Source organism: Mustela nigripes, chromosome 13 (assembly GCF_022355385.1).
Source record: "Mustela nigripes isolate SB6536 chromosome 13, MUSNIG.SB6536, whole genome shotgun sequence".
Lineage (NCBI taxonomy): Eukaryota > Metazoa > Chordata > Mammalia > Carnivora > Mustelidae > Mustela > Mustela nigripes.
The window spans coordinates 99,846,418-99,869,342 of record NC_081569.1 but is presented as its reverse complement, the minus strand read 5'-3'; the positions used below and the strand labels follow the sequence as shown (position 1 = coordinate 99,869,342).

At 38.6% G+C, this 22,925-nt stretch overlaps 1 protein-coding gene across 6 annotated transcripts in view; it reads left to right on the top strand.

Annotated features, from left to right (window-relative positions):
* Nucleotides 1–6,862, top strand: part of DDHD1 (DDHD domain containing 1) — an 83,087-nt gene extending 76,225 nt beyond the window's left edge. For all 6 annotated transcript variants that reach the window (XM_059373232.1, XM_059373230.1, XM_059373228.1 and 3 more), the window contains one exon: nucleotides 4,142–6,862. In XM_059373232.1, the coding sequence (XP_059229215.1) occupies nucleotides 4,142–4,323 (182 nt within the window). In that variant the 3' untranslated portion in view covers nucleotides 4,324–6,862. The remainder of the gene's footprint in view (nucleotides 1–4,141) is intronic.
* The last annotated feature ends 16,063 nt before the right edge of the window (nucleotides 6,863–22,925 follow it).

The following is a 22,925-nucleotide window of genomic DNA, read 5'->3' as shown; positions in this document are numbered from 1 at the left end:
CTTTCTGCCTGCCTCTCTCCCTACTTGTGATATCTCTGTCAAATAAATAAATCTTTAAAAAAAAAAAAAAAAAAAGGATTGTAAAGGGATCCAACAAATCTGGCCATCTCCTGGAGTTTTTTGTATTCAAACTTTACCCATAGAGCATATATTTACCAGTAAAGCCCATCTTTATCAAATATGAGGTATTTTGAGTATTTTTCAGGATAGATTAGTGTTGGGAAATTATTTTGGCAGATATGAAAACTAATTATAAAGCTCATTTTTTTTTAAAAGATTTTATTTATTTATTTGACAGATCACAAGTAGGCTGAGAGGCACAGAGAGAGGGAGGGAAGCAGGCTCCCTGCTGAGCCGAGAGCCCAGGGCTCGGGGCTCGTTTCCAGGACCCTGAGATCATGACCTGAGCCAAAGGTAGAGACTTAACCCACTGAGCCACCCAGGGGGCCCCTATAAAGCTCATTTTAGAGTGTTTTTGTTTTTGTTTTTCAAATAAAGGACAGTTGGAGAATATTCTTAAGTATATTTGAAATTATAACAGTTCTCAAAATGTAAATATTCCTTGAATGTCCAAAACACCTAACCACATGAAATGTATAGCTGCGCTGAAGCAGCACAAAAATAAGAAGGCATAATTTACCAACAAGAACTCAGCATAATCTTTTTTATGAAAGAATCTGCCAGTCATTTGAAAACACAGTTTCCTTTACTACTATTTTTCTTGGTGTCTGCCTTTAACCAAAAATCATGCAGTTATGACCATAATTACTACTTACAAATAAGATAACTTTTTTTAAGATTTATTTATTTGAGAGAGAGAGTGAGGGGGAGGGGAGAGGAAGAGGAAGATCCCAAGCCAACTCCCTGCTGAGTGCAGGGGCTGATTTAGGGCTCAATCTCATGACCCTGAAATGAAGACCTGAGCTGAAACCAAGAGTTGGACACTTTAAGTCACCCAGGTGCCCCAAGGTAACTGGTAAGTTTTTGAAAAATTCTCTCCAGGGAAGTTAAGATGTTTCCATTAAAACAGTAGAAACCTGGGGGCACCTGGGTAGCTCAGTGGCTTAAAGCCTCTGCGTTCGGCTCAGGCTGTGATCCCAGCGTCCTATTATCAAGCCCCACGTCAGGCTCTCTGCTCAGCAGGGAGACTGTTTCCTCCTCTCTCTCCGCCTGCTTCTCTGTGATCTGTCTGTCAAATAAATAAATAAAATCTTTTAAAAAAATAAAAAATAAAAAACAGTAGAAACCTGTCGAGTTAGTACACATTTTAATACTAAGATGCTCCCTTTCTGTTCACACATATTTTTTTTTAATTCTACATCCATGTGGACCCTTGTGCAGAGAGTTCTCTGATGAAAAGACAGTACTGATGACACTTTACTTCCATACTTCATGAACTGCAGACATTCACTTTAGGGGAAAGGAAGAGAAACAGGGCTGTATGCAAGACTCCCCAGAAAAGAAAAGAATCCACATTTTCAAGAAGTAGAAGCAAACTGCTAAGGATTGTTAAAATTTAACAGTCTTTTTCTCAGTTTTACTTCTCTTCAGTTTTTCAGGATCTGTCTTTTCTGTGTGGATCAAGGTATTCTAGTCCTTAGGCACTCAAAAGAGAGAAGAAAGGACAAAGTAATGATTTTATGTTTTCCTTTCTCTTTGACCTAATTCGGTGAGAGAAACTAGGAAAAACTACAAGCTGTGTTGTGCCACCCATTTTTGATACGCTAATCATGAGAAAGTAGATCCAAGGCAGTCCCTTAGAGATTTGGGCCTGCTTTGGCCAAGACTACATCTCGCAGCACATGAAGAATGGTACTGCCATCTAGACCCTTACTCCCTTGGAAATTTTGAGATCTGCATAAAAGGGAGGGAAAGATGAGACCTGGGCCCACCTAACCGCCATCTCTCCACCTGCAGAACCAACATATGTGAAGTCAGTTGCACTAGCAGCCTGACTGCCTGTTGTAAACCTTTTAAGGAAAATGAGAGACTAAAACCAATTCATCAGGTAGAGGCCGGCTACCTTATTCCCATGTTGATGAAGACAGCCTACAGATAAATAGCAAGGGAGATAGAGTCCCTGTAGGTGATAAGAATGGCAAAGGCTATAACAGGTGATAATTAAATACAGCATTTGAGTGAAATGAAAGGCAGTGTTTCACGAATGTAAAGCATTTAAGAATAAATGTCAGGGACACGAAATCAAAGCCAAGTAATACTTGCTATAACAGAAAAAATTTCCCTTTCTTTGATTCTAAAATAACAATTCAACTTAAGACTCTTAGACTAGGAAGATATTCAACAGTGGCATTTTAAAGTAGAAATTATAACTTGGTGGTCCTCGCCAATATTAATGTGTATTTTTCTCATCTCTTCTGTTTTTCCTCTTGTTTCTCCTCTTCTCTTTATGACTAAGACTAACTCCAGTATGACTTCTCTTCATCATGCTTGAGAATTCGTTTCCTTCTTTTTTCATCTTCCTATCTGTTGTGCTAGAATGTGGCTACAAATCAAGTTCAAATGTCCCATGGAATACAAAAGCCAAAAGATTCAGACATTACTACCCCACAGTTCCACATATAGATTTCAGCTATTTCTGATGTATTGTGATTAGCTTATTGTAACTTAAATGAGAAAAATGGCAGTTTAAAAAAATTGTAAAAGGCCTGTGTCAATATATATATATTTTTAAAGATTTTATTTACTTACTGGACAGAGATCACAAGTAGGCAGAGAGGCAGGCAGAGAGAGAGGAGGAAACAGGCTCCCTGCTGAGCAGAGAGCCCGATGTGGGGCTTCATGTGGGGCTCGATCCCTGGACCGTGGGATCGTAACCTGAGCAGAAGGCAGAGGCTTTAACCCACTGGGCCACCCAGGCACCCCGTGTGTCAATATATTTTACAAGTGTTTTATAATCTAATTGGTATTTATACTGCTTAAGGGTAATCTTGTCTGAAAACAGATAGATCCATGGACTTTCCTTGTCAGAAAAGCATAGTTGAATAGAAAAGTAACAACTATATGCATTTTTAAGTACCTATTTTAAAATAAGCATTAGCTAAACATATCAAAGCATTCTCTTGAGTGATAGGATTTTCTATGTGCAATTATCAAATTCAGTGGAAAGCAAAACCCAACTTTTGTTCCAGCCTCTTTTATTTTTGCCACCTTTTACTTTCCACATCTTCTGGCACTCTGAACAACAATTTGAGTGTTTTTGGTTTCTAAGAGCGTTCCTTCAAAATAACATATAGCTCAGTGACAATTTTAAAGGAGTTCCTAAATCAAAGTGTTGTTTTTCTAAGTGTTTTACCTCTAAGGACGTATTAAATGAATCCTTTGTAATTCTCTTATGGCCTTGATTTTTCTCTAACAAGTATTGCAAGAACTTTCTGTGGGTTTTAGAAAAAGACTTCATTGAATTGACTGATTTGTTTGAGGACAGCCCTGTTAAAAATGAAGTTCTTCCTCCCAAGGATCACCACTGTTCCTCCCGATCTAACTGTCCCAGCCACCCAGTGCATTCTTTATTGATCATACGTTTAGTGAGCACTTGTATGTCCCTCGTGCACGTGAGGCCCTGCTGACTGCATGGGGACCAGGCAGTGTGATGGCAGCCAAGTGGGGAGTCTGGGACTGCAAAAAGTCACCACTGAGTGAGGTGATGGACCAGTCCTCCTCAGGCAAAGAGCCTTTGAGTGACCTGGCACCCCCACAGACATTATGGCACATAAGCCTGGCCCCCAACTTTGCAGGAGGGCTGTTTTCCTTGTTTTACAATTAGGAATAAAAAGTAAATGGGAAGTCTAAGATTTGAGGCCAGTGTTTTTTACTCCAAATACACTCTGTGATACTAAATAAGTTTTTTTGTTGTATTCTTTTATTATTCCATACTGACCTGAGTATACTAAAGAAAGGACTCCACCAAATAGAATCCTGAGCTATTGAGGCTGTTTTGGGTGTTGTGTTTTTTGGGTTTTTTTCCCCCCATAAGCTTGGAGTGGAAAGTCACTAAAGGGGAAAAAAAAAGATAATTATTAAGATAATCACTTCTTTTAGCTAAATTTTTATTCTCTACTCTAGGTGAAGTCTATATAGAACATATTATAATACTTCTTCCTTTGTTTTATTTTCTTTTTAGTGGAATTGGATCACAGAATTGATTTTGAACTCAGAGAGGGACTTGTGGAAAGCCGCTACTGGTCTGCTGTTACATCACATACTGCCTATTGGTCGTCCTTGGATGTTGCCCTCTTTCTTTTAACCTTCATGTACAAACATGAGCACGACAATAATGCAAAACCCAATTTAGATCCAATCTGAACTCTTGAAGGACATTTATGGCCCAAAACTGATTTCTTTCTGTTAAAATATGTGTATCAAGATATGAAGATTTCAGGTTTAAGTGTGTTTCAGTTTTGTTTAGGGCAAGAAACATTTGAATTTAAAAGCACTTTATTTAAAAAACAAAAATATTTTTTCAGTCTAAAAGAAATTATTTACAGTTTTCATCATTTTAATTATGAGTCTGACAGAACCCCCTGCCGAAAATCAAGCACGACCTAGAATTGAGTTTAGGTAAACGGTAAGATTATAAATCACAATCTAATTTCTCCCAAATATAAAGGCATATTAATGAGTTGAATCTAATGTATTAACCAAAATATGTTGTAAATCTGAAATGGCCAACATCCAGTATAGTCTATGTAAAGATCACAGGTGTTATCACTGTTGTAGATTTCCATGAAAGCTTCTATTTCCACAGTTCCTTTGAAACAAGAGGATAACAGATTTCAAGTGTTTTGACTTTAACTTGCTTAGAAAAATTAATGCTAAGAAAGAAACAATGAACTACTGTATTTATAATTTATTACCTCTAACGGCTTTATTTCAATATATGAAACATGACATTTTTAAAATCAAAATTGTTTCCTTTGAACAATTTAAGAACCACCTTTGTTTTCTATAGCATTAAGTCCTTTTTCCCTCAAAACTCCATCTTTGTACTCTTCAGATGAATATATAGACACTGTGGCATATTTTCAGTATTTTTTTCATTAAAAACTTGTGGTTTCACATAATTAACACTAGTTGTTTTGAAAGAAATGAACTTTCTATTATGTCACACGTACCTAAGTGAAAGCTAAAAAGTTTTCTAAATTTGACACAGAGTACTCCCATTGTGGCTACATTTCATTAACTTTATTGGACAATTAGTAAACAACTTTGGAATAGTGAGTACTACTTGAAATATATAAACATCTGTGTGCCAAACAGTTAACATATATAAGGGACGGAGTGCCGCTAACACATTTTACATGTGAAGTATTTTAAGAAAATCCTGTTGAGACACAAGGCACACAGATCAGGATTCCAAGGCACTGGGAGAGTTTTCCTCTGCTGTGATTGCCTCCACAGTGCTTTTCATCTGAGGAGCTCAAAGTGCTTTAAGGTTCAGTCATCTGTGTGGTAGCTCCTTGCGGTAAGTAAATGAGTGTTTTTCTCATGTTACGTGTTAATACACTAAGGCACCAAAACATTTTAAAGTGCCTTGAATTAGATTACAGAGCAAACAGAAGAGCTCAGATTGAGGCTAGACTATATTCTTTTATATGCTGTTCAGTGACTAGTAATTCACATGTGACCTCTTAGTAGTATGCAAACAATAATAATCACAGAAGTTGCAATGCATAATTTGGAGAAGAGACTGTGAAGCCAGTATTTTACCCTACTTTTCAAATATGTTCTGCGGTTCTCACATGCAGAGGAGAGTTACTCAGAGGGGACCATCTCTACCCCAACCAACCCTCACTTCTCAGTGGCTTCTACAAAGTTCCACTTAAGGTGCTGTGTTCACTTATCTTACAGGCATTTTCTTAGCGGCCCAGTAATGGTTGTCAGACTGGGAGCAAAGTTGGATCAGTTGCATATCTCACCTACTCCTTTCTTTACAAACTAGGGGAATCCATAGGCTCACGTGTAGGTTTTCCTGCAGCACCATCAGTCCTCTTGTCTGTTCTGACCCTTCACTGAATTTGCACAACAGAAAGCACCTCTTAGTGCTTAAAAAGATCCCAAGGCTCCATAACCAAATATGTGACTCTCCAAGAAGCGCTTGCTATAGAGGGCTTTTGATGAAATCTTAGCAAAGCTGAAGCAATCTCTTTTGAATTGAGAGATTCCTGTGAACTCAGGTCATTTTCATACCCTGTTTTATTTCATAAGTCTAATTTAGTTCTCAGGAAAATTAAACTCCTGTCTCATATGACTGTATCTTAAAGGTACTTGAGCATATGTTGCTGTAGGTGGTGTGACACTCAGATGTCTAGGAGCTTTAAGGGATTCATTCTTAACCTCTAGAATGTGAAGACCCCTTTTTACCTGAGAAGAGTAAAGTCTATCAAACCCTTTAATTTGCTACTGAGTGGAAGGAAAAAAAAAAAAAAAAAAAAGATATACCCATAGCCATACCATATTATCTGCTTCTCATTTTTCATGTTGAGAAAACAAAATTAAATTTAACCATATGGAGTTTATTTGAATTCTTGAAAAGAGCAACATTTAAAACCCCCTTGGCAAAGTGAGGTATTCTGGATTACTCAACAGGTGTTTTGATTTCAACTCATTATTTCTTCAATAGAGATGGTGATCTTGATTTGATAGTACTCTTCTTGTTTCCATGTCTCTGCATGTTATCATGGAATGTACTTGTATATACTCAAGTAATATACAGAGTATGTGTAATTCCAGCTTGATTTAGAAGCTAAGTCCGTTACTGAGTAACATTTTGCCACTTTATTCCAGCAAGTACTAAATTGGCCAAAAAGTTCTGTTTTTGATACCATTAAAATTTTATTCTCTATTTTGTGTACATGCTATGATGATTCTTCTGATTAGATCATTCAGTTTTTACCCAGTTAGGATCCCAGGAATTATCAAAACTTAGAATAAGCAGAATGTTTTGGATTAAAACTTACCTTATTTTTACTTTGAAACAAGCTTTTGTGAAAGCCTTTTATTGGTTCATAACTTTATTTTCAGCAGTAATTATGTTTGTGTTCCAATCCATCATTATTGTATTATAGAACATAATTACAGAATGTACTGGAACTATCCCTTTATATGTGAAGCAAATGGTAAGCATCTTTTACTTCTTTCAATTGAATAGCATCCTCAGCCTTTGGAAACTCTCACACTGCACATGTTCTGTCGAAGCCTTCAGATAGTGACGTGTGAGCATTCGTCATCATCCTCTTCTCTCTGTTGTTTCCTCACTGGGGGCTGAAGTATCCTAGTCTGCAGGCATTTCACACACCATACCCCCACTTTGCAGTGCCCTGAAGAGTAGACTAGGAAAAGCAGTGGTGTCCCGCGCAGGTTGCAGTAATGGCACCTGAGCCCCTAAAAGTAGAGCGGACTAGACCTAAAGATTTCACTGTAAGGCCTGCAGTGGAGGAAAAGCAGTTGAATGGCTCTCTTGTTAATTAGGTTAGTTAATATTTCTGTCTTCTCAGCTACTACATCTGGGTAATTTGAGAAAGTTAATTTGAATGTATGTCTTAAAAGTGTTTCTTTTAATATTCTTTTAAGTTTCCTTAAGTAATCTCTATACCCAGCCTGGAGCTTGAACTCACAACACCAAAAGCAACAAGAGTTGCTTGCTCTTCTGACTGAGCCGCCCAGGCGCCCCATCATAAAAGTATTTTTCAGCAATCTTATTGGCATAGAAGTGGGGCTAAAGAAGAAAATGTGTGACATTGAAGAAGGGTCAAGACAGAGCAAGAAAGAGGATATAGTAATCCTACACTAGAGAAAGAACTAGAATTTTACTAAACTGTGAGTGTTGGCTAGTTGACTTCCGTGGATAATCTCAAGTTGTCTATCAGTATTCTGTCGTCCCTGGACCTCACATCTCTGCCAGGAATTGGATTGTACTCTGCCTGGATTTGAAATACATGCACTAAATATCTTTATAATTAGGTATGGTCCATATGTATAGTTTCCTAATGTTTTGTAAGAATTTACTTACATGATAAGCCTTTCATTGCACCTGCAAAGAGCAGATTTGGCAGGAAGCACTGCCACTGGATTCTTAACTCTGTCACTTCTATGATGGGTCTAGGGGGCTTGTACAACCCACACTGTGTCCCTGTATATTCTCCTTTTGCATTAGTCGAGAGGAAAGGAAGTCGCAAGGAAATACTGTATTGAGTTTAGAGCCGTGTACAAAATGGCAGGCTATAGAATTTCATCTCAAAGTTCTCATTTAGTAAACCTGACTGCTGTGATGGGAACAGCCTCAGTTATAAACATCCTGTTTTGGTCTTTGGTGGATGTTTGTGATAATATGCAAAGAATCCTAAAATCTTGGGGTTTGTACAGCTTGTAGAGGTCATTGGACCCAACCCTGTTTGAGTTTCATGTGAGCATTTAAGTAGCATAAAGTCATGAAAAGTGACTGAGAAGTCATGAAAACAGGCCACACGGCTGTTTCCTTCCCATGGGAGATCCGGAGCTCCTGTATGGCAGGAACTGCCTCCATTTTTGTGCACCCCCTCGACCCCACCCACAGCCCTCTTGTGTAACCTGATGCTTTAGGGGCTGCAGGCTCTTGACACATGGCTCCAGGCTTGAGTTCCCCAGTTAGTCTCCTGTGTTTGCAAGGCCCATATGAAAGAGTGCCCTACCTGATAGGGACAGAGGACCTTTCTCAGACTCAACGTACTAAAGAAAAAGAAAACAAAAAAATAAAAGAATAAAAGCTATACCAGAAACATATTAGTTGTTTTCCATTCTGGAGACAAATGCAAACTTGGTAGGGAGGTTACACAGTGTTAAATAATGTTTGATATTCCTTTCATTTCCTCCCTCCCTGTTGGTATGTTGGCCTTTTCATCAATTCATGACAAGCGGCTCCCTTTTAAAACTGTCCCAACATAGATTAACTAATTGAAGTTTATTTAATCTAAGTACTTCAGAGAATAGAAGAATTTTCTGCTGCTCGTCCTGCTGCTGTGTGTGTGCCTGGGTGTGTGTCTGTGTGTGTGTGCACGCACGCGCATGCTTGTTTTCCAAAAAAATAATCTCTTGGCAAATAGCATGAACTTTTCCTCTGCCTTTGTGTTTGAATAAGGGTGGGAGTGTGCTTAGTATTGTCTGTCACCTTATGGTTTTTCATTTATTTGTAACAGGGTGCAACTTGCTTCCTCTCCACCCTACAGTTATCAGGATAGTTTGGGAAGTCACCCTTTAGGAAGATTACATCTGGTCTTCTGTCAGAGTAAGATGAAAAACAAGTGTATTAACTCTTCACCTTTACTGCTTTCTCTTGGAAAATGAGTATCTATGAGCATCATTGATACTTTCTCTTGACTACACCCACACACACCACCTTCTCTGCTTGATCTCTGAAAACCTTTGATTCCCTGTGAGCGTTGTCATAGACAAATTACAACCATTTTTGGTTCTGAGACTATCATAATCCAAACTCTGCCAGTAAGAGTCTGGGGAGCTTTTCACTTTCTGCCATTGGGTACACTTCTCAGAAGCAGCCAGCACTGCGACTCTCCCGAGACCCTTTCCTCAGCTTCTGGGACCGCTTCTGATGTTGGCCCACTCTCCCTGACAGTACGAAACACTGTCAGTGGCTGCTGTAACAACTCTTAGAAGGTGCCCTTTTTTTTCTTTCTTTCCTCTCATTTTAACAAAGTTAAATTTCTCAGAAACTCCGGTTTTTACTGGAGCATTATTCCCATTTTATCTCTTTAGTGATCTGCTTGGATGGAAGAAAAAAACATTTTAGCAGTGTTCAGTTTTGATATTTTGCAGTTGGAGCTAGTGTGTACACATTTAGTAACTTCAAGGGAGTGAGGTGTAAATGTAATTTCCTCCTGGATTACACTGTGTTTCTCTAGCTGAATGGATCCATTCATTATCTCGTTCACCAGGAGCAAACAGTTATGCCCTATAGTAACAACTAGAAAGAGTAAGCTGTTCTAAGCATTCTTAGGAACATCATCTTCCTGATCCTATACAGTTTATGGTAATCTTCCCCAAAAGTTTAGGAGGAGTGAAAGATATTAAAATCTACACATTTGTGGGCTGTGGCCACATACCACCTCCTAGCAGGAGGGCTGGCCACAGGGGCACACTTGCTCCTTCAAGAACATGTAAAAAAAAAAAGATGGGCATGTTCAGATCTTGTACAGTATAATCCATTTACAGCTTATCAGCCCAGGGTTCAAAAGATGACCATATTTCACAAGCTTTCAGGCTAATCTGAGTATGTGATAAGCGATAGAAAATTAACCCCAATAACCCATGCAGATTAGCAACCAGCTGGTAGTACATTTACATTTCCCACCCCGCTTTGGTTGGTGCCAGAGTGACTGAAAAGTAGGATTTTAGAATATTTTATAAGAATCAAGGAATTTCGGTGCTGGACAAAAGTAAGTCCCTAAGAGGGTATGGACCTTAGATTTGGGAAACAAACTGCCAAGATGTCAGGACTACACACAGAATTGAGGTGAGACAAGGTGTGGACTGGAAAAAAGAAAAAGCAGATGGGCCAGGAAAAAGTCCATCTTTATGAGAGCCTGACAGTGGGTCCAGAGGAGTTAGCCCAGAGGCAATATTTCTGAGAAAGGGGGAAGTAGAGCAACCTAGGTCCTATCGCAACAATCCTTCAACTGAGCCCTTTAACACATCCCAGTCCCATTTATCCGTGGAAGCTCCCCATGACCCAGCCCAACCTAACTCTCCTGCCTCATCTCCCACTGCGTAGCTTTGACAATCTAATTTCTGTCACAGCAAACTGCATCCCATTTGCCTATGAGTGCATGCATTTTAGTGACTGTAGTGGTTACCTGGTATTTTTGTCTGCCCTGCATCCTATTTCTCCTCTTTTGGGGTCCCCTCCTTTCCATCTTCTTAGGAAGTACTGCCCTAGCCCTGCCCACTCTATATGGTTCTAATAGAGCTGCCAATCCTACAAAAGGTCTGCAACTTTTCCTACCTCTGGCTAAGATTATTTTCTGCTTTGTATGAGCCCCTATTACAACAGCTCCAACATAGCTCTGTCCATGCCATGCCCAGGTGATGCGCATATGTTCCACTCCGTGAGCTCTAGTGATTAGCCTGGAGATAGGCACATGACCCAAACTGGACTGAGCAGAGCCCTGCCCTGGGATCTTATTTGCTGGCCCTGTAAAGCAGATAGGCTACTATGGCTTTTAAATATAATCCAAGGTGATGGGAGCATGGAACCATCTGTGGCCAAACTCCACCCCTTCCTCTGCAACATGGTAATTATGTCTCTCTGCTATGGGAGAAAAGGAAGCACACGCACACAAGCAGGGTCAAGAGTTCTGGAAGAGCTGAAGCAAGTGCCACCCCCAGATTTCCCAGTTACACTTCCCTTGTATTAGTGTAAGCTATTTTGAGAGGGGTTTCTATCTCTTGGAAATGGAAGAGTCCAAACTAATAGTCACTTGACCAAAAATAACCTCTACATCCCTAATGGAAATTCTGTCTTTGAAGACTGTCTTGTGAAGCTTTTCCTCAATCCTCTGGTTGAAATTAATTACTGTATGTGAGCATCATGTCTTAATCTTTTTGGACTGCTATAGCTTAAATAAGTATAACCCGGATGCCTTACAAATATCTCTCACTGTTCCGGAAGCTAAGAAGTCCAAGCTTATGACACCAGCAGATTCCATGTCTAGTGAGGGCTCATTCCTCACTGAACTGCCTTCTCACTGTACCTTCACAAGAGCTCTCTGGGATCTTGTTCCTAAGGACCCTAATCGCATTCATAAGGGCTCCACCCTATGACCTAAACTCTTCACAAAGGCCCCAACTCTAAACTCTATCGAACTGGGGATTAGGTCTCAGCATATGAATTTGGGGGAGACACATGTTCAGTCCATAGTACTCCCTGCATTAACAATGTATGCGTCAAGAGTTGCACTGGTTTCCTTCTGCCTTGATTTGGGGTTTGATTACACCTCTTTTCCTCATTTGCAAGCTCTTTAAATGTAGCATTGGACCCTCTGTAGGGTACCACATCATAAATGCTTAAATATTTTGAATTATGTCTAGACTGGTACTATGTACCAAGCTCTATTCTAAGAACTAGGAATAACAATTTTAAAATATAAAAATTCATGCTTTCATGTAGTTTACATTCTAGTAGGAAAATTATTTGACCAAAATTCATGGGAATTGCTGAATTGGGGAAAACCTTGAGGAAAGGCAATCCCTACCTGGAACCAAGAGGCTTAGACAAAAGGGACCTTGCTTTTACCACAACCAAAGAAAGCAAAATGAATCGCACTTAGAGTGTGATAGGAGTGTATGTCAGGATGAAGTTGAAAATAGAACTTAAGCATACTATTTTAAAAGGTGGTTCTATTAACCTGTGCCAAACAAAAATTGCCAGCTAGATATAATTACAGGCACTCCCCAACTTGTGCCCCATGGTAACTCAGTGACAGTTTCTGACAGACACCATATGCTCTTCCCTAGACAGAACAGTGCAGCTTCACATCTCTCTCCCTCGGTACTTGCCGTCCCCTCACCCTGGAATGTGTGCTATTCTTTTTTCCCATTTATTGAACTGTTACTTATTTTGAAGTCCGTAATCACTGAATTCATGATATGGAGAAAAAGATCCCCAGTGCTTTCCCAATTTCCTCTAGCTACAGACTGTTTCTCTCTCTACCAGACAGTAATTTGTGATTTACCCTCACAGCAACTGAAACACAGTGGAAGGGAAAACAAAGGAGAAGAAGGTGAAGTTCACGAGAAATGGTAGCTGGTCAATCTGTTTTTGTGAGAGACTAGAACATTTTGCTTTTAGTATTTATACAGAAGGGAGCATACTCCCAAGTTTCAAATAACTACTAACTTCAGGACTATCAGTTTGGGGGAGCTAAAGTTTGTACCTATGTTTAAATGCACCCCAAGTTCAATCCTTCCCCAAAAGTTTGCCTCCGTTGGTTGCCTGAGCATGTGTACTAAAGATGCCTTTTGTGGGGAAAGCATACCGCTGCACAGAGATGGGGAAGGACTGGTCTGGGAGAGAAGCATTCCCACAGGTAAGGCCAGTGGGAAGTTCTCAGACAATGGGCACAACTGGGGCGCCTTGTCTGGGGGCTGTCTGAGCTGGTGCCTCATAGTAATGCCAAATTGGAGAGCACCTGTTTCTGACCCATTAAAGCCTGGGAATTTTTCTCCTGTAGAGCTGTGGTTGTAAAGATTTGCTACTGCCACCTGTTTCAAAGCTTTCTCTGCTCATTTTCCCCCCTCAACTGTAAAAAGATTGAAGGATATGTCTATATCCAGGGGTGTGGAAACTCACAGCATGCCAAGTTGATTAAATCTTCACTCAAGTGACTTTTCTATAAAGTCACTGTTAACATCTAGCTGGCACCATTCTAGATGTTGGAGATGTATTCCTCATTTAGGGTTCTCTATACCCCTAGGAGGTAAATGCTATTGTTAGGACTTCTTTTTCCACAAGGAAACCAAGACCTAAAGGTGTAGGTAACCAGATCCTGGTCACATAACCACGGGATGATGGCAGAGCTGCATTGGAAGGATGTTTAAACCTGTGCTCTGCTGCCTGGCCAGCATAATGTGAGGGAGAGTGTTCCAGGTGGGCCTCAGAACCCAACTCCATATAAACATCTATAGCAAGAGGCCTGGGAATCCTGAATCAGTCAAAATTCTATCTTATTCTCCTGCTTATGGTCTTGATTTCTGGTAAAATTAACCACAATGCTTGCAAGTGAGATAGAAAGCATATTTCACAAAAATAAAGGTGATCACATCCTATTTTGCCGCCTTTAGGGCTCTAAGGAAGAAGGATGTACAGGTGGGTTTCTCGGTGAATATACTCTTACCTTTATTTCTTTTAATATGTACAAAAGCTAAATATCCTTACCTAGGAATAAAATCATCCTTTGAACAGTCAATCCAGATACCCTAGGTTTAAGCAAGCTGAAAATAAAAAATAGCAAATTTCAAGATTCAGGAGGATAGTCATGTTTGTAAAAGCATTCCTCATATGACTTGTTTGAGATAAATTCTATTAATCTAAGAAGAATCATGCAATTTGTATTAATGTCATTTTCCTAGACTTGGAAATGCTTTCCTAACTTCATGTGCCATATGCCTAATTTACCATAACAATTTCCTTTGGTTGCCGATTTTTGCCTCACCTTTTATTTATTTCTCATGTCTAAATAGTTCATGTTAAAGCCTAAGGTGTTGCCATGATAATGGGAATAAAAGGCAAGTGATATATGACACCATCACACCATCACCATTCTCTGTTCAGAGAGGTCTAATCTTAGGATTTTGGCGAACACTCTAGCCGCTTAACAAACCAATGAATCATCTAATTAAACAACTATCCCATTAATAACTCATCTTTATACTTTCATTAGCTAGATTTTACAACCTGGTCTCTGCCTTTAAGTTCATTGCTTCAAACTTGCCCCATGTTTTTGCTGTTAGCCTTTGTCCTACTCTTTGGTATGTCACTAGACAGGCTGAGCATTCAATAAACTATGCTGTTCAGATTCTTGCATAACATTCTACTTTAGAACACAGTAGTCTTTTTGTTTTAGAGAGCCAAGCTAAAGAATGTTCTTGTTTATGTGGTGGCAAATAATCTCATGTTATCTAGGAACGTATATCATACTACCATACATTTTTTAAATACTTTACATAAGTCAGCTCATAATTATGGAGGACATTGAGGAGAATAGTGCTGACTGAAACAAAATGATGAAAACGATAATTGTTTTGGAAATGTAATCCAAAAGTACACTCACAGATATGTCAACGTGTGCTTTGTGTCCTAAGTAACTCACTCAGTATCTTTGTCAGCTTTCCCCCATGTTAACTGAACCAACATGATGGTTGGAAGTGCTGCAAATAACAGTTTATCAAGTCTTGGCTGACCTTTACTAAGTGGCCATTTGTCAAAGGTGGCATTAAAGATAGTTTTAAATCCATTAGATATTTATTTAAGGACTTGAAGATCCTTTAGCTGGAACACCGGTGTGCCCAGGTATGTAACTCAATATTCACAAGAGAACCTTCTCTCTCAAGATCTTTGCCTTCCATAATAAATTCACAACTGCCCTTCCTATTTGCACCCTTGCAACTGAGCACCAGTTCAATAAACAACTTCCTGACAACTCCAGAATGTCTAAAAATTATACTCCAAAAACCCTTAGGCAGACAAATGTCATTGATCCCAATGTCACATTCAGGAAGTCACTGATCCAAGTACCATATACAGCAAATTCCCAGGCATGACCAAACTTGCTAGAAAACCAAAAAGGGGAAATCTGGGAAGTAGGCCAAGATCCTGGGTGTCATTGTACAATATCCAAGCCAACTCTGGTTTCAAAATTCTTTTGAAATTGTTACTCCATGATAGGAATGCATTCTGTGCTTGGCCACAGGTCATCACACAAGGAATACATTGCAGAATCGTTCTTGCACATTGCTGGTGTTTCGCAACAGGAAAATTTAATCCTTGGTAAAAAAATAAAATATTTTGTTTTTGAATTTATGTAAAGCCTACTGGTGGTGAGGCATTACCAAATAGTAGATATAATACTGGATTAGAACTTCTTATCATATGTAATCTTGGGCTGTCCCTTATCATCTATCATCCCTGCTGTTTCCAAAGATGCTGTGAAGAATTAGTAAGAAAATATTTTAAGACCTAATGAGCTTCAGGAAGACCTGACTCAAAAGATACTGGGAAGAAATGGTAAGTCTGCAATGATAAACCTTAAAAAGTAGTAGTAGCCCTAAGTAATTTATTAATATAATAATACTATCTCAGTAAAAAATGCAACCAGATTTTTTTTTTAAACAAAAGAAACATTTCTCAAATTCATAGAGAAAAAAATTAAAACAGCCAGGGAATTTCTTAGGGGAAAGAAGAGCAGTAAGGGTGATTAGACCCTAACTATAAAGTAAATATACTTTACTATAAAGTAAATATACTGTAAAGTAAATATGCATACTCTAAAGCTCCTGTGATCAAAACTGCAGTAAGAGTGTATGAAGAGACAAGAGAGACCAATGAAATAAACCAGAAAGCCCAGAAATGCATCAAATAGACAAATTTAGTAAATGATAAAGAAGACATTTTGAATCATTTAGTGAGAAGAGTCTAAAAGTATGAGAGACACTTTTACTATAAGATTGACAGAAAAAAAAGTAATCAAGAAAATTAACATGCTCTGATAGTCAGGGTACTAGCAAACAGGTTTTTGTTTTTGTTTCTGTTTTTTGTTTGACAAGAGACCAGGAGAGAGGGAATGCAAGCAGGGGGAATGGGAGAGGGAGAAGCAGGCTTCCCACTGAGCAGGGAGCCCAAGGCAGGGCTCTATCCCAGGACCCTGGGATCATGACCTGAACCACAGGCAGATGCCCAACGACTGAGCCACCCAGGCGCCCCTAAACAGGTGTTTTTAAATAATTGCTAGTGGAAACATGCACAGGCACAACACTTTTGGAGAGCAATTTGGCAGTAGCTATCAAAATTGAGAATGCTCATACCTTTTAACTCAGCAATTTGCTTTTGTTCATCTACCCTTCAAATAGTCTCTTATATGCAAAATGACCTACGTATAAAGTAATTCATTTTGCAGAAATGTTGGTGAGAACCAAAAATTAGAGGCAATGTAAGTGTCCACTGATTAGGATTAAATAAATGATGATGCCTTCGTAAAGTGGAATGATGTGCAGCATAAAGATAAGACCGTCCTGTTTGTGCAGATGTGGAAAAATCCCCAAGCTATATGGTTAAGTGGAAACCAAAATACAGAGCAGTGTGTATAGAATGTGGAATGTGGAATGTGGAGTGTACAGAATGTATACTTGGGGAGAGGAGGATAGTATATCTTTCAGATAAGGAACTAGTCCTAATGGTTTCAAACCTCTGCAAAAGAGAGTAAGTAAGGGACAGAGCTGCAGAGATTCACTTTTAGCTGTATATAATGTTCTGTCTTTTGACTTTTTGATTGTGTCCATAACTTAAGACCCAAAAGTGTGGGGCTTTTTATTTTTTAAGAAACAACAAACAGTATAACACTGATAACAGAAACAATATGAAAAGTAACCTCTGATAAATTTATATACCACAGTCTAAATATCATAGAATATAAATAATTCTTTTCAGAGTATTGAACAATATAAATATGATGATTATCCCAGAGGTGGACATTGGAAGGTTTAGAATGTAAGAAACAGGAAAGAAATGTCTTACCCAGACATTTAGAGGAATAAAGGGTCAGAATCTCTTAAAAGGACAATTTAACTATCTGTCTCAGTGTTCTAAAAGAGCTTCAGTAACTAATTGATAGCCCAGAGATGGCTTTAAGACAGCCTAGTAATTTAATAACTTTAAAAATCATGGGGCGCCTGGGTGGCTCAGTGGCTTAAAGCCTCTGTCTTCAGCTCAGGTCATGATCTCAGGGTCCTGGGATCCAGCCCAGCGGCATCGGGCTCTCTGCTTAGTGGGGAACCTGCTTCCTCCTCTCTCTCTGCCTGCCTCTCTGCCTACTTGTGATCTGTCAAATAAATAAATAAAATCTTAAAAAAAAAATCATAATGCTTGCCCATGAATCCAGACTTTTGAGTGATCCAAATATGCCCAGTGGGACTTAGATTACTACTTTCTCACAGGGCCTAGGAACTCATTAAATGAGTCTGTCATTTTGTACCATTTTTACCTTTGGACTGTTTGTTTCTTTAAGGTAGTGACTAATGTTAGGCAAGGGGGAGAACGTAACTCAGATGGCTATGAAATCCGCTCCCTTCTTTGATGTAGAAAAGGCAAATTATGTAAGACCAAAACTCACTGTAGCCACTTCTGCCTTCTAAGAACAACAGAATTGTAGCTCCTACCGGTGAGGAAATATCAGTCCCCTACTTCACACAGAGGCCAAAAAGAAGTCTTTGCGAGCACTGTTACTGCTGGCAGCCCCAAGGTTCACAGTCTCTTAGATGAGCCATTGTTTGCCAAAACATACCAGTGAGTTTTGGGATACGCAAAGGCAAGCCTGGAAAAGATCAGAATAGTTCAGCTTGTAAAAAGAACTGAACTGATACATAAGAAGCCCCAGAGCCCTGGTAAACTAAAGGTGAGAATATGCCAAGATGGGGGTCAAAGGGAAAGGGAAATCAAGCCAACTTCTGTAAAGTGTGCTCCATATGTAAATGCCCTATGCAAATTGATAAGGTAAGGTGTGGGGGAAGGGCTGCTAGTCGTCCTCCTGTAGGGACAAAGCAATGCACAATACTAACAGAACGCGGTTAGGCAAATCATCAGATGAATGAAATCTCCAAATTAATTAAGTCTCCAAATTAATTCTCCAAATCTCAAGGGGACTGGAAAATACATAAATTACCCAGATTTCCTTAAGGAAGAACACAGGAGCTCAAGCTAATTTCCTTTGAATTTCAAAGAAGGTAACCCAGCTAACATCTGAGTTATGCCTCCTCCCTCCACTCAAGACCTGCCCAGTGAGATTGTGAAATAGGCCAATACACTTCCTACATCAAAAGCATTAAGCAGGCACAAAGGCAAGTACTTGGAATGCCCCACTCCTTCCTCTAAGAAGAGAGTTTTAGACATTTCACCTAACCCAATCTCCAACTCTTGGTCAGGAAACCAAACTTTTTAAAACCTCTCATTTCTCCTGAGAGCTTTAAAATACTTGCTTCCTCCAAAGAATTTCCTAAATTCTTCCTTAGAATTTACTCATAAAAACGTTTCCATGGTTTTTTCTAGTACTCTCATGGGTTCATTTGTTACCATTTATATCTGTCAATCTATCTCAAATTTATTCTGAGATATAGAAATTTATTTTTACATAGTCACTCAGTTAACTGTTGAGCTATTTACTGAATAATCAATCAATCAAAGCCACTTTCATCATGCTAAAATTCTTCACAAGTCTATTTCCGGATTCTGGAATCTATTCCATTGACTTTGATGGCAAGGGAAATTCTTCATCTACCCTCAAGTTCTTCCAGATGGACTAATTAATTTATCTGAGAAAGGCTAACAGAAGGAAAAACCAAATTTTTGTTACATGCAAAAAGAGGTCCAATAATGAAATTGAGAGCTAAAGAAATGACTAAGGCAGACAGGTTTTTTTTGTTTGTTTGTTTTTTCAAAGATTTTATTTATTTATTTGACAGAGATCACAAGTACCCAGAGAAGCAGGCAGAGGAAGAAGCAGGTTCCCTGCTGAGCAGAGAGCCCGATGCAGGACTCAGTCCCAGCACCCTGGGATCATGACCTGAGCTGAAGGCAGAGGCTTAACCCACTGAGCACTGAGCCACCCAGGCGCCCCTAAGGCAGGCAGTTTTTATACATTTTAGACAAAGGGACATAGATCTGTGATGAATTTACAGGAATTTAAGGAAAAGAGATGTTTAGGAACTTTAATTCCTAAGGAATTCTAGCAGAATTTAGGCTGAGGAAGTCAATTAGTGAAAAAGTAGCAAAGCTTACTTACAGCTTTCTTGACTTTAAGGTCCCTATTTCTGTTGATAAGGATGTCTTTTTACTTCTTAATACACGGAGGCTATTTTTCATAAGGGAGATTTGTTTTCTGCTTTCAGGGGAACAGAGGAGGGTCTGAGTGTCCTTGTCCTGGTTTTTTTCCAAATAGATTCAATTCAAAATAATCAGTATGCCATTGCAGTACATCTGAGGGCAGCCTGCCCTGGGCCCTTACAACTTCATTTACAAAACATCCATTTAGATGCAGTTTCATGTTACACTACCTTGTAAAATTGGTTTTCCCCCATTATTCTCCTTTTTTGTTTTTTTAAAGTAAGTTTCTTACTTAGAAAAAGATTTTTGCTTTCAAATAAGAACTTTATTTTTTTTAATAAGAAATTTAAAATCAGTTTTTCTACTTCTAAAAAATTCTTTTGGTGTTTTCATTGATACTATGTTAAATTTCTAGATTATTTGAAGAGATACAGAAATCCATTCAAGAATTTTAGAAAGTTTTCTTTGTATGAATTCTGAACATTTCTTAATTTTATCCTGAACTATTTTGACTTTTTTGTTGTCATTACATATGGCATTTTTCCCCATTATATTTTCTGGGTGGTAGTGTTTATAAAAGTCTAACCCATATGAAATTTCCATTTCTGTAAGTCAAAAAAGGTTAGTTAAATATTGGCAATCTCATATAGCCTCCCTAATAGCAATGTTAATGATTCTTTTATGTTTATTCATAATTACCATAGCGAATACTCATGTTGCTTATCATACTTCTTCAGGTGATTTTCTTGGGCTTTTCAGCTATATAATCATATTACCTATAAACAATGATTAATTTTAACCGTACCATTACAATCTAATTTTTATACCTCTTATTTATTTTTCTTGTCTAATTGCATAGTCTATTACCTCCAGGATGATGTTTGGTTGGGTGTAGTGGTGAGGGTAACATCCTAGTATTTCTCTATACAGCATAGTCTTTCTGGTTCTATCGCGTGTGTGTGCATGTGTGTGTGTGTGTGTGTTATATAAAATTATTATTCCTACTTTATTTAGCATGTTAATCCAGAATGGTTGAAATTTCCAAGTGCTTTTTTAGCATATATGGAGATAACCCTCTGATTTTTCTCTTTTTAAGCACTAATATGGTGAGTTATATAAAGATATTTCTTAAAATGGAATCATCTTTGCAGTCTTTATATAAATCTTACTTTTCCAAGGTGTGCTCTTCTTTTTGCGTTGAATCTTTATGCTAATACACTCTTTGGAGTCTGTGCATTGATATTTATAGATGCCTTTGATCTGTAGGTTATTTTTTCTATTACTTTTGTTGAGTTTTGGTATCAATTAAAGGCTGATTCATCATGAGGATCTGGGGGGTTTCTTTCTTTTCTGCATACTCTAAATCATTTGGTATCATCTATTACTTAAAAGTGGGTAGAATTTACTGGTAAAATAATCTGTGATGTAGAAATTATTTGTTTACTCTTGGTAGAGAGGTTAACAGTTCTCCATATTTCTCTCAGTAATTACTGTGTTTCGATTTTCTCTCTCTTCTGGGGACAATATTGGCAATTCATATTTCACTAGAAATTCATGCATTTTGTGCATTTAAAATTTTGTAAAAAGCTGAGCAAAATCAGCTTTTAGAAGTCTTTTAATTTCTCCCATATCTGTGGTTATTAATCCATTTCCATTTCCTATTTTTAGTATGTATGCTTTTCTCCATTAAAAAGAAAATGGTTGGGCGCCTGGCTGACTGAGTGAGTTAATCCTCTGCCTTCAGCTCAGGTCATGATCCCAGAGTCCTGGGATTGAGCCCCACATCAGGCTCTCTACTCAGCAGGGAGCCTGATCCCCCTCTCTCTCTGCCTGCTTCTCTGCCTACTTGTGATCTCTCTCTTTCTCAAATAAATAATTTTTTTTTTTTTAAATAGTAACATTAGGTGTGCCTGGGTGGCTCAGTTAGTTAAGCAACTGCCTTTGGCTCAGGTCATGATCCTGGAATCCCAGGATTAAGTTCCACATCAGGCTCCTTGCTCAGCAGGAGCTCTCTACTCTCAGGCTCTCTCTCTCATGCTCTCTCTCTCTCTCACACGTCCTCTCTTTCTCAAATAAATAAAAAATTTTTTTAAAGTAACTTTAAAAAATAATAAAATGGGTTAATTATTAATATTGTTGGTTGTTGGATTTATTTACCAGTACTACCGTTAATCTGTTTTCTAATTCTTTATCTTTATGCATCCTTTCCTTTTGCTGTATTGAGTGTAATAATGCCATTTCCTGCATAAGTAGCATTTTGGAAACTGCTTAAATAAATAAAAATTAATATGCCATTTCTCTTGCTTTCCCCAAATGAAGAATTATAAAAAGGGAGAGAGAAAATTCAGTTTTAAAGAGGGGAAATGGAATGAAGTCTTTAATTCTTTTTTTCTTCTAGGTAAATATCATTATAAACTTAACTGTCTTGTGATTTTTGATTTTAGAATTGTTGACAATTCATTTTTCCTAAGAAACAAGCCTAGTATGACAATAAGAGTTAAAAGGATCTGTTTTTATTGACTTTCTTTAAAATGCCATTCCTCTGTTCCTTTATTTCTTAATAAATGACTATGCAGTGGTTCAAGCTATAATAGAAAAATCAAGGAAAAATACATCCCCAGCTTCTCTCCCTGCCAGAAAGTTGTGTTATCTATTAATTTGTTTAGATACCTAGCAAGTATTCCTTGTCTTTGTGTGGTTTTGGTATTATGAGCCAGGTAGTTCCATTCCTTTTAGTTCAGTTCAGTCCAACAGTCCTTTGCTATGTGCATTGCCTGTCCTTGGCGCTGGAGAGAGAATGCTCAATACCCACGCCTCCCCCCTCCCCACCTCCCCACCCTCTCAGTCTGTTCTTTTGGTACAGATTACTCCTCTAGCCTCAATCAGACTTTGCAGAGAGATGTGTTGCAAGACAGGACAGAGGGAAGGAGGAGTGGCTAAACCCAGATCATTTGCCATAACTATAAAAACAAGGAACAAAAGTTAAGCTGGTTGATATGCATGCTCCGTAGTCAGCAGGATACTCACAGCAGTATTTCTTGTCGGAACCCTCAGGAGCCTGAATGAAGCTCTTGTCTGACTCTCTAAACCCTGCCAGTATTGAATCCCCTGATTGTATTCCCCTGGGAGAAGACTTGGTCCTGGGTGCTGTGCCAAGGAGAGTTGAAGGTGGGGAGGCCTTCATTTCCTCCTAACCTCTCTCAATTCTTGATGCCAGGGGATCCTTAGGAGTGGTGGAACCAGTTTACATTCAAACTTGCAAAAAGAGTTTAATTACGTTCAGGAGTTTTAATTTCTCAAAAATGTAAAATATCCTCAATTACTT